This window comes from Zeus faber (genome assembly GCF_960531495.2).
Source record: "Zeus faber genome assembly, chromosome: 2".
Lineage (NCBI taxonomy): Eukaryota > Metazoa > Chordata > Actinopteri > Zeiformes > Zeidae > Zeus > Zeus faber.
In genome coordinates, this window is record NC_137189.1 from 23,291,336 (window position 1) to 23,308,808 (window position 17,473).

The window sequence follows — 17,473 nt, forward strand, 5'->3', positions numbered from 1 at the left end:
CGAGCTCGACCGAGGCCCCTCTCTGCTGAATGACTTCATGTAATAGTGAGGCGCCCTCCCCTCTGCTCCTTCTCTCTCCCGCCCCTCCCTCGTCCCCCCCCCCGGGGTGGATCTAATTCTATCAGGGCCGGAGGCAACCTTCCAGGCCCTCTCTCGCTCTCTCTCCCTCGCTCTCTCTCTCCCACCCCCCCCCCCCCCCACACACACACACCTCCCTGACCCGAAGGCGAAAAAAGGCCTAGAAGCTCCCCTGCCCCGGCTCGGTCTCCGTGTTTCCTCCGTCTGTCTACCCACCCGAAGACCTCCGCCCAACCGGAACCGAAGCGGACCTGCCCTCTGGACCTGCCCTCTGTGGAGCCCGCCGCTTGAAGGGATACATAACCTCCCTTTTGGGAAAAGGAGGAATTGAAACAGGGGTGAAGGAGAAAGAAGGAGGAAGATGGAAGGATAGGAGGCGAGTCAGTGGTGGGTTGGGTCGGAAAGGCAGTGCCCCACGCCCCGGGACGTCCGCCGTCCTCTGGATGTATTAATGCGTTGGATTTACCCAGGATACACGGGAGCGTGCAGAGTTGACGAGAACATCATTTTTTTCTTTTTCCACCTATGTCGCTGACACAAAGGAGTTATAGGTGGAGTACAATTTTTTGTTTTGCGCAATGACCGAGACAGTGGAAGGTAAAGTTCACAGCACTCTCGACATGCCAAAAACATTTCCCATTCTCTGGTATTATAATCTTCTTTAAACTGTCCCCCCCCCCCATCAAACAAGTACACCGAAATGCTCGGCAGAGGACTTCCAATGTTTGAAGTCTCGCTATTTCTGATTGATGACATCCAAAAATATGCAGCGATATCACGTATCCACTAACTAGGCAGCCTGAAGCAATGTAGCTGAAGGACTAGTTCACAGCGATCAGCGCTGGTCTGCCTGCTGCACTGCAACACACGGCTGTGTTTACATACTTAAATCACTTTTTTTTTTTTTTGCCATTTTTCAACGCAGGCCATATTAAAACATTGGATCCCATCCCATCATACCTTTCATAGTACAACCTAAGAACTCTACACTGCTGCAGCGTGTCAATGTGCTTGAATGCGTTCCGATGGGAGAAACGTTCAAGCCTTCAAAAAGCGTATTGAATCGCTTAAAAAACCCTACAAACTCTCAATATTTGTCTGATAGTCCGAATATATACAGAATTTTTTATTTATTTTTTTTATCAGGTTTTCACGTTTTTGTTGGATTTTGCACCTCCGCAAATCAGCTCTTTTGCCTATATTCATGCTCACATAAGAAACAGGAAGTTGCACACACTTCATTGTTATTATTATTTTTTGCCCCAAAGTTGAAGGCGCTGGTGATATTACTCATAAAAACAAGTTCAAAAATATTTATAAAGCAAGTTTCCTGTTTTGGAAAAGGAGATTAAGCATGTTTTTTGTATATCTATTTAGTTATTTATTTATTTAAAGGATTAAACATTTGCCCCGCCCCTAGTAACCAGGATTGCCGTATGATCATTGATATTTTCCTCGGCCACTGCAGCTCCCGTACAGATGACATCAGCATATGGTGGTGTGATCCGATCGTTATATTCCCAACACGGTGACTTTCCTCCCAAAAGTCACCGTTCCGGCTGTTCTTAGTTCGTCTTTGTTGAGGCATGAAGGAACTTATTTTTCCAGCGCCAGTCCAACGACTGTTCTGACATAAACCGTCATGGATACCTACTCACAGCAACCACACAAAAGTAATATCCATAGTCTTCATATTTTATTCCGAACAGGGATGGTTCAAGGTAAAGAAATGGTCAACGCACCATGGTCCTGGATCCAGGATTCGAGATTCAAGATTCAAGAAGTTCATTTGTCACATACATACGTTCATACATGTATGCATGATGTTTGTCAACAAAAAAGTATAGAAGATGTGCTGGTGGTTCCATTTCATACGCAGTTAAGTACAGGAGTTTCTGGCTTGAGGACATTGCTCGGCCAGTGACGTCTGTTGGTCAAGAGGTATGTTTTATACCGCCAAGATGCTTCGAGCTGTGTTAGCTTATCAGTTTGGGGATTTTGCTGCAAATACGATGCACAGAAAAGTGCTTTTCATTGACCAAATACAAGTGAGGAACAGGGGTGAGTTCAGCCAATGAGTTCATAGTCTCATAGATTTGGTTAGATATTATTTTGATAGTAATCACCCTGTTTTCTGCGAGCTGAATGAATGTATAAAAATATATGTATATAGAAAAATATATAGCCAACATATTTAGTGATATATTCGCAAAGACAAATTACATTTTGTTCATTCCTTCCATATATTCAGATGTATTTATTGTACATAACACTGTATTCTTCAATATATCTACTAATAATCTATCAATCTGTCTAACAAAGGACCACTGTTCTTCACTTAGATTATTATTATTATTATTATTATTATTATTATTATTATTATTATTATTATTATTATATAAATTATTTATTTATTTGCAATAGAAATCTAGCAAATCTAGAAGCACATGACACAAGTTTGATTCCCTCTTGGCATTTTTGGGTTTGTTACGATCAGGTTATGATATGAATGTTCCCTCTAGTGGTCGAAAAGACACCGACAGTGCAAGTTCAAATTGGCTTATCCCAACCGTACACTGTAGATAAACCACAGAAAAAAATGGAATGAGTCTGGGACGTTACCCGTTGGATTCTGAAGAGGCTAATTGAAGCCTCAGGTTTGGTGCTTATGCTGGCCGCCATCTCGGCACGAAACGAACCCAGACTGTCTTTGGGCGGCTGGGGGTCTTGATGTGTTGAGTTGGGGAATGAAACCACCAGACAATTTCAGGATGGAAGAAACAAGCCCATCTTGAGCACAAACTGACCCGTAGGTCAAGGCGATCCCCTCAAATATACCTCTATGTATCCTCTTTATGGAACAACAAAAAGAAAGAAAATGAGTAAAAAAATCATTTTCAGAATTACAATCAAGACACCCATTAGAAGAAGTGGAAGGAAGGGTTGAGGGATGGATTCTATAACTGCATATGGAATGCATGTAACGTATGGAATATTCATTATTTTCATTGCACTTAACTATTTAGAGCTGACGGAAGAATTAACAATCCATGCAGTCCCTGTCTCACCAACCACTTGTCCAAATTCAATGCCATGTCCATTTTGTGATTTTGCCGGCGCAAATGGCCGCGCACACACACACACACACACACACACACACACACACACACACACACACACCTAAAAACAGCAATCTGTAATTCAGCTCCATCTTTATTTACTTTTGGCAAAGTCACGTGAACAAAATAGGCAAGTCTCTTTTTTGCATCAGACGCGGTAATGTAGGTCATAGATCTGTGGGGGTGAATTTGTGTGCGTGAATTTGGCGTATGCCTCGTGTGTGTTGGTGTGATTTTGTGCCTGTGTTCAGTATGCGTGTTTCTCTCTGTGTGTCTGTCCATGTTAAGCGTGCACTGTGTACAGTATGTGGGTGTGTGTGTGTGTGTGTGTGTGTGTGTGTGTGTGTGTGTGTGTGTGTGTGTGTGTGTGTGTGTTGCTAAGCCACCTGACTCAGCTGTAACTGAGCACCCCTCGGTTTCTCCTCACATTGAACCAGCGGATGAGACGCAACAGGTGGAGCGTTCCTCTGCCTCCGTCACCGTACTCTGGTACACACGCACGTTATCATACGATTTAGTCAGCCAAATTTGTGTTTAGTACGCTAACCCTACTACGCTCAAATAGCCTGTGAAGAGTACCTGGATGACATACAACATACTACAGGCATTGTGATTGTGGTTTGTGTAATATCTATTAATTGAACAACACAGTGCTGAGTTCTATCACAACTGCAGGCTACTCACAACAGTGTATTGTAGTAGTAGTAGGGGGCTCATGTACTGTAGGCATCAGGTTGAGAGAGACCAGCCTGGGTTTCTCCACAGTCTCAGGACCATTTACGCGGACACCCGGCTGGGACAGTTTAAAGAAACAACTTACTGAAGTCAACAGTTTAAGATGTTGTTCTTGGTTTTTTTCTTCATATTACCCAGACTCAAACGAGAATGTGATTTAACTCTCGTGTGTCCAGTGCCGAGATAGCGATGGGCTGCATACTAACCTTTAAACACCAGCAGTCACGCCTTGCCACAAACCCGCCTTCGTAGTTCTGCTTTTTTGTTTTTGTTTTTGTATGTACTTTGTATGTGGATGAATGACAAATAAACAAACTTGAACTTGAACATGAACGAGCTGTGTTGGCTCAGTGCAAGGCCGCAGAGGCAAACAACTCGCCTTGCTCCAGTGAAATGGGAGAAATACACCTTCCGGCATCTCAAAAGATGAGTTTTTGAGGCGATACATCATGATGAGTCATGATGACGAGTGCAAATAAAAACATGATTGTTCCTTTAAATGTGGCTTCATTGTGAACTATTGCTGACACTTTTATCCATCTGCTGGGCGCGGCTGTGAGGTGGGTTGGGTCAGGTACAGGAAGCAATGGCTCACATCAGAATATTACCGTCAACACAAATCGGCGGACGGAACTGGCAACCCGACAGCACCAACACATTGAGTTTCACAGGCGCATTCAGGACTGATAGTGGTCTGGTGTTACCAGCCATAGTTCATCGTATTTTAGGTGAAGGATAGTTTGCATAGGCCTTCTAATCTCACTTTGATATCCAGCGAGCACTGCATTATCTATTATGATATGAGATACATTTAAGGCTTCAGTGTTTTCATATTGTGTGTGTTTCAAAGTAAAACATTGGATTCAGCTACCTGCTGAGTTCGCTCAATGTCGGTCCGTCTCAATATAAACTGCATAATGAAACAAGCATACATGCATGCAGGATATGTATGAATAAAAGAGAATGCTGCCATTCAACTTTTTTTCCATACAGTATTGATTTATACATATTTAAACAGGATGTACTGTATACAGCATCATGCACACATAGATGTTGATATCTGATGAGATCAAACATTAAACTCTCAAGGCATTTGATTCGATTGGCCTTTTTATTTTTAACCCATGAAGCATATCAAGGCAGTGGAAAAAACATCTTCAAAAGCGCGTGTCTCCTCTCCTCAGTTCGATCGTCTACCACCACCACAACCATGGTCATCGACCATGGTAAGAATGTTGATGCTGGCTCGCCGGCTGCACGTGTGCCCAGGAAGACCTTCACGGACGACCTCCACTCCACCTTCAGCTCTCCGTTAGCCTGGATCTTGGTGCTGGCCCTCCTCGTCACCTGGACCTGTGTCTTCGTCATAATGTTCGATCTGATGGACTACAAGACCGTCTCAGGTGAGGAGAGATAGTTGTGGGTCATGAAGGACATATCTTGACTGTTGCTCAAAAAAAAGCAAAAACCTGCATTTATTGGATATTGTGTATTTTTGCCATGCTGTTTTGTCCTCCTTTTTCATTAAGTATGTTCCCGACTTCACTTCTTTCATACAATAGAGCCGACTGCATCTGAATCCTGTGGGGCCTTTTTGCAGTCCTCAAGTCATTTTACATGAAGTGTGATTTTTTTCCCCCCAAAACGTCATTGAAACGTGCAACCTACGGGTTTATTTCATATGCATTAACGTCGACGTTCCCTTGTGAAAAGATGGGCCCGACCAATCCACATCACATGAAATGGTGCATCAACGAAACAAACTCTATAATCAACAAAAATTGTAAACGTATACGGAAAAGATATGGAAATATTGCCAAAATCTCATTCAATTCACTTAATAATAGTCTTAAATTATGCAATTGCGCATTTAGCCTCATGGTGTGCTAGCGCTACTGATAGTGGGCATGTATTGCGTTCTTGTGCTTTTTACTGTGCTGCAAAACTTTCTTGGAATTATAACTCAAGTCCTAAATTTGCATCGCCACAGATCTTAGTTACTTTGTTGCTTAACTTACACATGCTTTTTTGGTATTACAGTAGAAACCGCTTCTAATGATCAAGGTTACAGTGATTACATAATATATATAATCCATATAAGTGACGACTTATAGGGATCAAAAAGCTTGGGACAGAATCTTTCCTATACAAATGCTGTTTAAATAATTTGCTTATAGTAATCAAGTTGTTCGCTAACAGTGGTTTTTTTTATATACATGAAAAAATTTGGGGGGAAAAAAGTAAAACTATAGTAATTCTCTTTTTTTTACTTAACTCCCGTGATACTTTGCCTTGCAGCACTATGCCAGGGCTTGCCGGTGCTATAACCATGTCAGGATTTTGCATAGCACTGACACAGACCCCCCCAAGGATTTAGTTACAATTTTACATTTTCATTAAACATTTGAAATCCTCTCTGACAATTATTTTATGTTTAAAATGTATTTAAGACTGATTATTCATAAAACAGGTGGTGTAGGGCAGTGGCGTAAATGCGCAATGGAGAGAAGAAGAATCTTTAATTATCACACAACACACCACACTACAACACATGCACACACACACACACACACACACACATGCACATGCTTTGGATGGTGTCCGGTGAAATGAGGCCTCTGCATTCAACCCATCCTGGCTTGTCCTTCCTCCGGGGGCACAGCCAGGAGCAGTGGGCAGCATTCGTGGACGCGCCCGGGGACCTGGTGATGAGTGTCCGTCGCTGGTCAGACGATGATGTGTGCATGTTTTTGGTGGGGGTCCTTACTGACGTGAGGTGGAGGAAACCCCATGTGAGCACGGGGAGAACATGCAAACTCCACACAGAAAGGCTCCTATTTGGGAGATAACCCGCCCGGAGCACGGTGCCAACAGCGCCCCAGGCGGGAATCGAACCCGGGACCTTCTTGCTGTGAGGCAGCAGTGCAAGTCACCATTATTTTCCTCCGTTTCCTAATTGACCAAAACAAAAAGCCCTGTGCATCGCTTGTCATTGATAACATTGCCATTGACCCAACCAGATGGTAATCTGCATGAGAAACAAAGAAAAAGAAAAAAAATGTGGTTAGAAAAATCATCCGCTTATATTGATCAATTTGACCCAGACAGAGATGATCAGTATAAGAAGTTTCCACTGTAATTTAAAATTGTATTTAACAGAACATAATCTCTTTTGTTGCAAAGGGGTTTTGGCCCCGGCTTTTTCTGTCTATCTGTCTATCTGCAAACAAAATATGAGGTCAAATACGGTCTAGATGTTGAGATTCTTTTAGATTTTATTTGCTTTGCCTATTGTACAGTGTTAATACGCAATTCTTATTGTCAACTGCAGTAAGTTACTCCCCTACTGTGTGCTATATTCAAAGTATAGGTTAGGGTGGGAGTTAGGTTCAAATCTTAATTAATGACACCATTCTCAACGTTAATGTATGAACTGCATGAAAATTAAACATTCGCTACTTTTTGACCCAGGCATTATTAAAACGTTGGTTCCTGTCGCTTTGCGCTTGAGAAACTTACCACTCTGCTGCAGCTTCTCACTGTAATCAAATGCAGTCCAAAGGAGCAAACGTTTACGACTTAACACGTTGAATCTCCTTTTGAAAAACTTTTACAGAGGAAAATGGCAAAATAACCATATACTGTATGTAATCTACATTGTTCGTTTATAAAGACAATGTATGGTAAGTATTTACATTACATTACTGTAATTATTATTTCTGTCCTAGTGGTCCTATTGGTCCATTTTGTCCATTTCCCAAAACGCCCAAAGCAGAACACACAGATTATTATCATTATTACTGTTATTATTATTATTATTATTATTATTATTATTATTATTAGGGGTCCAACACGAAGGGGCCGGAGCCCTATTATTTTTGTTCAGAACGAAATGGAAGTGGAAGTGTGAAGTGTCTTGCGTTCAGAATCCATCGAACCCACAGACATGGCACACAAGAGCTTAAGTTCCAAATGAATGGTGTACTACAACCGCTGCACTTCACAGTCAAAACCAATTGTGTTGTCATTATAACATAAGGGTGTATTCCATTCCTGACACGGCTATCGAGCTGGCTGCTCTGTTTACCGAGCAGACTGGAATGGAGACTCCGGTAAGAGTGTGCATATACAGTATGTTAATAATGACACGTGTACAGCTACGAACATTGTTGGGACACATTGTTCCTCAGACATAGAATATCTGGCTTCGAAACGCAGACCCTTCTTTATCACATCTCACTGGAAATAAATTAGTTTGAAAAAGGAGGATGCAGGGAAGAGTTAAAGTGGAAAAACACACATTTGGCAAGGCAGTTACATACATTTGTATTAGTCCTTAGATATTAAGCCAAATTACAAATTGATGGTAGTCTACAGTAAACATTATATTCCACAAACAAAGCCAGATTTGTTGCCAGTATAACATAAGTGAGTATTCCATTACAGACAATTCATTTCATTGTCATCTTAAATTGTAGTTGATATTAAGCTCAATAAATTCTTCAGTATTGCAAAAAGGGCATGTACACGTTTCATCACACGAATTAACCTTGACCCTGTGCATTGCAGTTCATTACCTTTGCGAAAAAACATTTTTTGATAGCACTTTGTCACTCAATTGTTAGCGATGGAGGCACGTCATCACGCGCCATGGCTAAACAGACGTTCCATCGGTGCTCCTGATGCAGGCATTGACAAAACTCTAATCGACACCTTCAACAAAGAGTGAACTGAATGCACCTCCGTCCATCACAAAAGATAGCGGTTCAACTGGATTTGGAGACTGGAACTTACAACTCTATTCTTTGTTTTGTATGCAGAAAACAACCCTGATTCACTGTCTGCCAGTTGGTCCTCCTCATTCATGGTTAGCTACATAGGGGTGTTACCAGACTTGGATGCCTCTCAGTGGAGTCACAATGTGCACTGAAGTGTCATGGCAATTCACATCCAACTTGACTGACACTTTTCTATGAAGAAATAGCTGTATACAATTCCAATTTAGAACTTCATCGATGGTCTGATATTAAATTTGATTGTTACCAAAAACATTGCCTTTTACCGTCACAGGCACGACTTCCTTGAGATTGTCATTGACCAAAATCATGAGTCAACCACCTGGTGCCAAATGAGGGATCCAGCACAGCAATAGATACTTCACCCAGAGCAGCCAGTCCCTCTTGGTGTACCACGTTTGATAAAGATGTACAAGCCCAGGTGTTGGTCTCCATCACTCAGAAGCTGTCGCGTTTCTTCACATCAAAGCCTTGCGAAGTTTAGAAGATGCAAAATGATAGCCATCTTATTAGTGCGTGCGCAAAGTTTTGACGTCGACGCGATGGCGTCAACTGACAGCGTGAGGGCACTTCTGCAATCCACAAAGCACAGCTATTGAAATTACAGGTGTTTGAGAAGCATGTGTTGCATACCGCTGTTCTCTTATTGTTACCTCGATCAACAACACTCATTTTGAAACCCAACTTACTATTTTTGTAATTACCTCCATGAGGGCTGTGTCATTTGCTGCCAGCAAAGTTTCATTTCTTTGTAAATATGGACAAGAACAGTGCATTGCCGAAGAAAGCATCAACGGGAGAGTTGCTAGAAGGAAGCTTTTCCTACAACCTCAACACAAAATGAAGCTCCTACTGTATCTAAAAGAGAATGTTGAGAAACCTTTTGGAACAATGTGCTTTGGACTGACAAAACCAAAAATAAATGTTCTGGCCACAACCAAAGAAGCCATGTCTGAAGAAGAAAGCGTGAAGCACTTGTTGCCAACTGGCAAGCCTTGTGGTGGATCGATTATTCTCTTGGGTTGTGTGCCAACTGGGGGCACGGGAAATATTGTATGGGTGGAAGGACGATTTTTTTAAAATCAAATATCAAGAGATTCTAGAGGCTAGCGGAGATTCAGTCAAAACATTGATGTTGAGGAGAGGTTGGGTATTCCAGCAAGGCAATGACCTAAAGCATACCTCATGATCCAATCCAGCATACCTCAAAATGGAATGGCCATAACAGCCAACAGACTCGAATATCATCGAAAATCTGTGGAAAGATCTGCAACATGTGTTCTGCAAGGAGGAATGAGGTTAAATCCCAAAAGAAAGAAGTGAAAGACTCTTAGCTGGCTGAAGGAAGCATTTGTAAGCTCTTAAATCTGCCAAGAAGGATTTTTTAGATTTTTATACAGTGACAATTTGAAATAAAACATCATCTTGCTTTAAATTTTCAATGAAGGTGTCACGTTTGACTTTATATGCTTCGTAGTTCAGGTCAACTTTCGTTAACTTATACTTATACATATACAGTATATTCATTGGATCATGCATTTTGACATGGTGCGCCCAAACTTTTTCATTCCACTGTACCAAATGACTGGTGCTGCGATACCCATCTGCCAAGAAGGAGAAGTCTCGTTTGGCAATGTTGTTGTAGTTTCTACTGTCTGGCTTCCTTTACCAAAGGGAAATAGCAGAATGAAATATGACAACATTTTATATCAAGTCCTTCGAGTAATCGGTCTCAAGGCAAAAAAAACCCAGAAATAATGAGGAAAATTACTATTTAACAAAAAAAAGAATACTCATTACTTACTCTCTTTAAGTGAAATTAGTAACTTAAAAAAACCCCAGCAGCCTATCGATGATGCTCCAGCCCCCAGTATCATGTTCAATTTCTCACAGTTATTACAAACGAAACTTCATGAAAGTCGGTTCAGAATGAAGTGATTAGAGTTGTTACAGTTGATTTTGTAGAGAAGTCTGCATCTCTCAATACGCATTGTATTTGTTTACTAGTGGATCTTGACCGCTCCAATATGGAGCAAGCGAAGACGCATAGCGGTGACATACAGCAGCTCATTCACGATATGTGGTAAAGTGGCAGCAACATAGGTACCGTAAACCAATCATTGCGCTTCAGAGTAAAACACACCGCGCATCTGTCTTGTCTCTTATTTTCACTACAACTCTGCATCGAGATTTATGGAATTATTACTTTAAAAAGTAACAGCGGCAGTAAAACTGTATTTCACTATGATGGTTAAATTTTGCAATTAAACTGTGGTTCACATGCAAGCCGAACCGTGGGCGGCGACCCGTACGGATCACGGATCAACTACGTTTCGTTACACTACTAGTACCCTGTGTGCTAACAGCAAACTTTCTCACCTCACCTAAGGCAGAAAATTCAATTTTGCATTCCTAACTCCCACTTTATTTTGTCTCTTATACAGCTCCTTAATCCTTTCTTTTCTAACAGTTCACACAAGCAAGGTGGATTTTTTTCATCCACCTCGCCCCCTTCTCTTCTCTACTCTTGTCTGCAGTTGAGTACTTTTCTGCTGTGCCGCTATGCTTACCAGATGACTCTCTTGTCCTACCAGGTTCCCGCTCCTCCCCTGGTGTGAGGAAAACTTTAAAGGAAACAGGGCGCCGAGGCAAGGCACCTTACTCTGCTTCTAACTCCCTGCATAGTGCTCTGGAGACCAGAACTATTACCAGCTAAAGGCTCGCTACTAATACTAATACTAATACTACTAATAGGACTAATACTAATACAAATACTAATTCACTAAAATGGACTGTTACACTGATGGCCATCTATGTAGCTCCCTAGAAAATTGACAAATGTAAACACTGGATTCTTACTTGATAGTGTACTGTAATAGTGTCTCTTATAGCATCTATATAGAGATCAATAAGTATCTCTTCTGTACCCCTATATTTGCATCTGGGACATAGATAAGGGTCTCAGAAAAGGGTACATCTCAACTCATTACTGAGTTGAGATGTACTACCATTGCACCATGCCAGCTGATTTTCCCTAATTGGTTGGACCTCTGGTTTGTTGTGCTCATTAGCAAATCCAGATGCATGACTCAAAATAGTCAGGAGGACATATTTTTTCAACCTGAAAGCTTGACCTTGGCGCACTTTTGGCACCTTCATGTTTGCACCCTGGTGCCCAATTCAATGTGTTCAACTGTGGAATGGTGAGTGCCTTCGGGAAAACTGTTGCACTTTTGTCCTATAATATGCTGCGACATATTTGAAGACAAACTGCCACAGATCATTTGTAGAATTGAGTGCTTGATCCAAAATACTGCAAGGCACGGAATGCCATTTGCAGTGGTCAATTTGGAGGTGGACCATTCCGCTGAACCTGTGTTTTGCGCGGGATCCCAGAAACGTTAAAGTGTTATCACCACCCAATCCCCACTGCTTTTTTCCATGTTTTTTGTCTTGTCATTTCCTGGATACAGAAAAACCAAACAAAAAAACAATTTTATTGTATAAAACAATCGAAAAACAGAAGCTCTTCCTTAATTCCTGAGCTGTGTTCAGGAAAAACAATAAAAATGACTATGAATGACTGCACAATGATCATGACTGAATTAAGAGAATGAATCTATACAAGTTTGTATGCACAGCTGTAAGCGTTCAAGCGTATGCCTATTACATTCCTCTGCCACGTTCCTGTACCCATCACTAGGAAGCCTCGCCAGGATCAGCTCTGACCCCATTAAGGCTGTGAATGATGCAGTGGAGGAATCTTCTAATCTGGTCAACAGCATACTAAGATTCGCAGCCAACCTTGTTGCTCCCGATGAGGATGAAGGTACCCACAAATCTAGGTCCTCACAAGCAACCAAATAACACACAAATATGTCCCGACTTTGATATATGTTTGAAATGCGCACACACACACACACACACACACACATACACACACACACACACACACACACACACACACACACACACACACACACACACACACACACACACACACACACACACACACACACACACACACACACACACGCACACACAGATAGAAATAATAAAATCAATTAAGAATTAACTTGCTTGTTTCTGTCGTGTGTGATGTAACTTCCTGTGGCAGTTTTGCCCACCACACGCCACCCTAGTGGCATATTCAGGGGCCTCCGGCACAGAGACACAGACGATGGGGTTTGAGAAAATGCAAGTTTATTGTGGAGAGGGGGCTTGATAGAACCTGCTCCGGAGCAGATGAACACATGTCATGATAAGGGCTCCTCTCCTGAGTGTGTGTGGGGATGGGGGTTTTACCTGTTGCTTGTTACACCAACAATGAGCAACAGGTGTACAGATACACTAATTCTCGGCCCAATTTCCTAGACCCAGGACCAGTGTGGTTGCTCAAACCACACCATCCCCACACCCAGTTCCAGACACAGAACATTCCTGAAGATGCTGTACTTATTAGATAATTTGTGCAGCTTAAGTATAAAGTTCAGTCGAACTTTGCGTTTCACAGTTAACTAGGGAAAGCTGAGATGGACGTGACGATCTTTTCCGCTCGTGAAATCAATCGGAAGACTCCCGCTCATGCAAAGGATTGCGAAATACTGTCGATCGCCCTGAGAATTATCTCCACAATCTACCACTTCATGTGCTTTTTAGATAACCGTTTTCTTTTTGACAGTCCAGTCCAGCTGACTGTCTATTCTCCCTGTTATTTCACTGGCAAGCAACTCAGAACACCATGGTACGGCTACCTCACAATGGTTGAGAATCTGTGCACGAGTAAACGAGTGGCTGGTGAAGGGAGTCTAAAATGTAGGTAAACGTAAAATCAATTTATCGGAAGACAGCGCAAGGCTTGGGGGCAAAAGTAGCCAGCTTTAAAGATAACCGTCTGTTAATATGTCAAATTGAATAGTTGTGTAAAATGGAATTGTGATAGTCACACACTGTATGTACTCAACAATCCAATTCCATTCCTTCATTTCTACAACAACTTGTGTATGTGAAATTTGTCAATGGGTTGATCAATTTTGTTATGCTGCTGCAGCACTCTTAAAGTTTGTCTGCTCTCTGTCTGTCCTCTAGGGAATTTATATGCAGTCAGGAAAAAAGGTAAGCGCTTTTGTGTTGCTGCAACCCGCTATAAAGATGTCTCTCATTAGATATCTGCAATGATTCATAGTTGGTGCTTTGTGCATGCATGCATGCAACAAATACATGCATACACAAAATGAAAAACATTAAAATGGAAAATCAAATTTAAATCATAATGAACCAATGCAGTTCCAGCATGTGGTGGTGTAGAAAATTAAAAGGGCATCTCCAGACATTAGGAATAGATTTCTGAGTTCAAAGGTGAAATAGTTTGTTTGTTTTGCACAATGCATTAATAAAGATGGCTGTCTTTATATTGATGATATTCTGTGCTTTCAGCGCTTTCAGCTTCAGCTTCACCGCAATTAAGCTGGCTTTTCAAAACTTGTAATTTTTGAGTTGCGTGAAAGTTGAATGTTTTGTTATGTTTTGTAAATTTGGATTTGGGTGGGTTAGTTTAAAATGTATGACACCATCCAGAATGTTGATGTGTGTGTAAGACCTACTTATTTTGTAGGAAAAAAATGTAATTACTGTACTAGTTACAAGTAATTCATTCTATGTAATTCAGTGATGCTACATAGATAAGCACAGCCGTAGGTCAGAGGTGTGTAGTAAGCAGTAACTCAGTTACATGTTAAAATTAAATTGTATATTATTATATATAAAATAAATTGTAGATTATATTGTATTTGTGTATGTGAAATAATGTCCTTTTCACTCAGTTTCATTTTGTCAGTCTCTCCTTGTTACATTTTAAAGACACTTTTTTTCATAGTTTGGTCACATATGGTATTTACTTCTTTCCCTCCATCAGGTTAGACCATTATCAGTGATGTCCCTGTTTTTTTAAACCTCTCAACAGCTTGAAACCACTCAGTTTGAACTGTAAAATCAATATCTGTGTTGCCCTGGTATTAGAATTTTAAAGATATTAACAGAACAAAACAGTGTCTCAAATGCAACAACTTTGAGAAACAGTTTGCCTCAATACTTGCTAAAGATGCAAGACTCGTAACAATTTGTTCGTAGTGAGCAAAGCTTTTAAATGACTCAGCAGTCGAGAATCACTCCAATTAATGTCAAAAAGGTGAAGGCATTTGGCCTAATCATATTGAATATGAATTTACAGTTAGATTTCCACCTTAATAAATCATTTTGGCAGAATTAAATGATTCTTGTTCCATGATTCCATGATTCACAACTCAAATCAACCAACTCTTCTGACTGCCTCTGACCAACTGATTCAAACGAACAAAAAGATGGAAATTTAAACAAATCTTTCACCTAAGTCAGTTTCAAAGAGCCGAATCTCCAAAAAGAATGACGCTAAAACTCTATTACTCGTGTTGATTGTAAAACTGCTTTCCCTTATAAGCCAGTTAAAATCTTTAGGAATTAACAGTACATAAGTAATTAACATTTTTTACATAATAGGTTTTGAGTGCCCTACCGACCTGAGCCATAATTAAACATCAGAGTTTTCTGATTAGCTTGTCATAGCCTGGATTGCACCTGAAACTTAACCTATGAACCATCTTAAAGATTCAGGATGGTTGGAGGAGGAGGAGGAGACACGAGAAGTGAAGATTAAAAAAGGCAAAGGTATTACTTCCCAAATCCTGTTTCTGCTCAGCTGGTCTAACAGAGATGACTTATAATAGAGGGCCGCATATGGATCGACCTTAAGCCCCTGACACTTTAATGATTAACAATTAAAGGAGGGTAATTAAGACAACATTCTAGAAGAAATTAAAAATGGTGTTCCGATTTACATGTGAAATTAACAACATTTGCCGTGACTTGTTTGAATGTGTATCTTTCTTTGAATGCTTGTTAGTGCCAGTAACATTGCCACCGACATGCCATTATGCTAACTAATGCTGCTGAACAATTAGTTCTGACGGACAACTATTCGATTTACTTTAAAATTGTCTTTTTTAAATTTCCACCTTTTAAGTTTGGCGCCTGGGCTCTAATTCTCATCCGTCCCGACGACGTGTACAGCAAACATATACAGTACATAATTAATGAGCTAGAAATATAGGAGTGACGAGCTCTCATCCCCCCATTGGATAGAAGGGTAGAGCTCAACAGGTGGATGTCGTGGAGGTGGAGGGAATACAGCAAGCAAACAGGCATCAAAGCTGGTAGGTTAGGAGGGATTGGCTGCTGAATTTGGCTGCTGAATTTGGCTGTGTGGCGCTGCCAAGTTGTCTGACAGAACTAGCCCTGCAAACTATGCATAATTTAACTACTAAATGTTTCATAGCTTCCTAAAATGTTTATCATGTTCCATTATGTTATATCTATCTATCTATCTATCTATCTATCTATCTATCTATCTATCTATCTATCTATCTATCTATCTATCTATCTATCTATCTATCTATCTATCTATCTATCTATCTATCTATCTATCTATCTATCTATCTATCTATCTATCTAACTATCTATCTATCTATCTGTCTATCCATCTATGTTGCTGCTCTAATAAAACAAAACATTTTTTCCACATTTTAGGGGAATTTCTACCATCCCGTAGTAAAGGTGTGTATCCATTGTTTGGCATGGTTCTCTTTTGGTCCTCATTTTGATAAAAAAAAAACAAACAAAAAAAAAAACGACGTAGTGCCTCGGCTTGACATTCTGCCTTGACACGAGACACTTTTTTAATGATTCTGCCACATAATTATATGATGTCTTCTATAGATTACAACTAGCTATGGATAATTGTTCACGTTGCATTTCAAAATGATCACTCATCAGTAGTCTAACTAGAGAGATTCCACTCAGAATTCAAGTTACATCTCAGAACTCTGAATTTATTTTGAGAATTCTAACCTTTTTCTCATAATTCTGAGATAATCCTCTTCTGTAAATTACAGTTATAGGGATGCAAGCCAAGAAGGAACTGCCAGCAATCGAAGTGGTGGAGGAGGAAGAGGAGGAGGAGGAAGAGGCTGCTGAGGTAGAGGAGGGAGAGACAAGCGATGCTGCAGAGGAAGGAGCCAAAGAAGAAGAGGAGGAGGAGGAGGAGGAGGAGGAGGAGGAGGAGGAGGAGGAGGAAGAATACTATGAGGAGGAAGAATACTATGAAGAGGAGGAAGAGTATGAGGAGGGGGAGGAATATGAGGAAGAGTATGAGGAGGAGGAAGAGTATGAGGAGGATGAAGAGTATGAGGAGGAGGAGGAACTGGAGGAAGAGGAAGAGGAGGATGCATTGGGGGAGGAGGAGGGATTGGAAGAAGAGGAGGAGGGAGAGGAGGGCTTGGGGAAAGAGGAGGAAGAATTGGATGAAGAAAAGGAGGGGGAGGAGGAATTGAAGGAAGAGGAGGAGGAAGAGGAGGTAGAGGGATTGGAAGAAGAGGAGGGGGGATTGAAGGAAGAGAAGGAAGACATAACAGCGAGGCCCGAAGGGGCAGATGATGATGACGACGATGATGAGACAGAGGCCGGAGAAGAAGATGATGGCAGGGACGTCCATGAGGCAGACGAAGAGGAATCCGACGTCAGCATCTCTCCTTCCGCAGGGGCTAAGGAAGAAAACGGCGAAGAGGACAAAGATTATGATGGTGGGGAAGATGAAGAGGAAATGGCCACTCTCACAGAAGGGGACGAGGGAGATGAAAGTGAAGATGACGCTGA

General features: G+C 41.2%; 1 protein-coding gene across 1 annotated transcript in view; it reads left to right on the forward strand.

Moving 5' to 3' along the window:
• The first annotated feature begins 282 nt into the window (after positions 1–282).
• LOC307247578 (uncharacterized protein) overlaps positions 283–17,473 on the forward strand; it is a 38,848-nt gene continuing 21,657 nt past the window's right edge. The window contains exons 1-7 of the mRNA XM_080023752.1: positions 283–675; positions 5,117–5,335; positions 12,432–12,557; positions 13,817–13,843; positions 16,349–16,375; positions 16,714–16,856; positions 17,359–17,457. Of these exons, the coding sequence (XP_079879878.1) occupies positions 657–675; positions 5,117–5,335; positions 12,432–12,557; positions 13,817–13,843; positions 16,349–16,375; positions 16,714–16,856; positions 17,359–17,457 (660 nt within the window). The 5' untranslated portion in view covers positions 283–656. The remainder of the gene's footprint in view (positions 676–5,116; positions 5,336–12,431; positions 12,558–13,816; positions 13,844–16,348; positions 16,376–16,713; positions 16,857–17,358; positions 17,458–17,473) is intronic.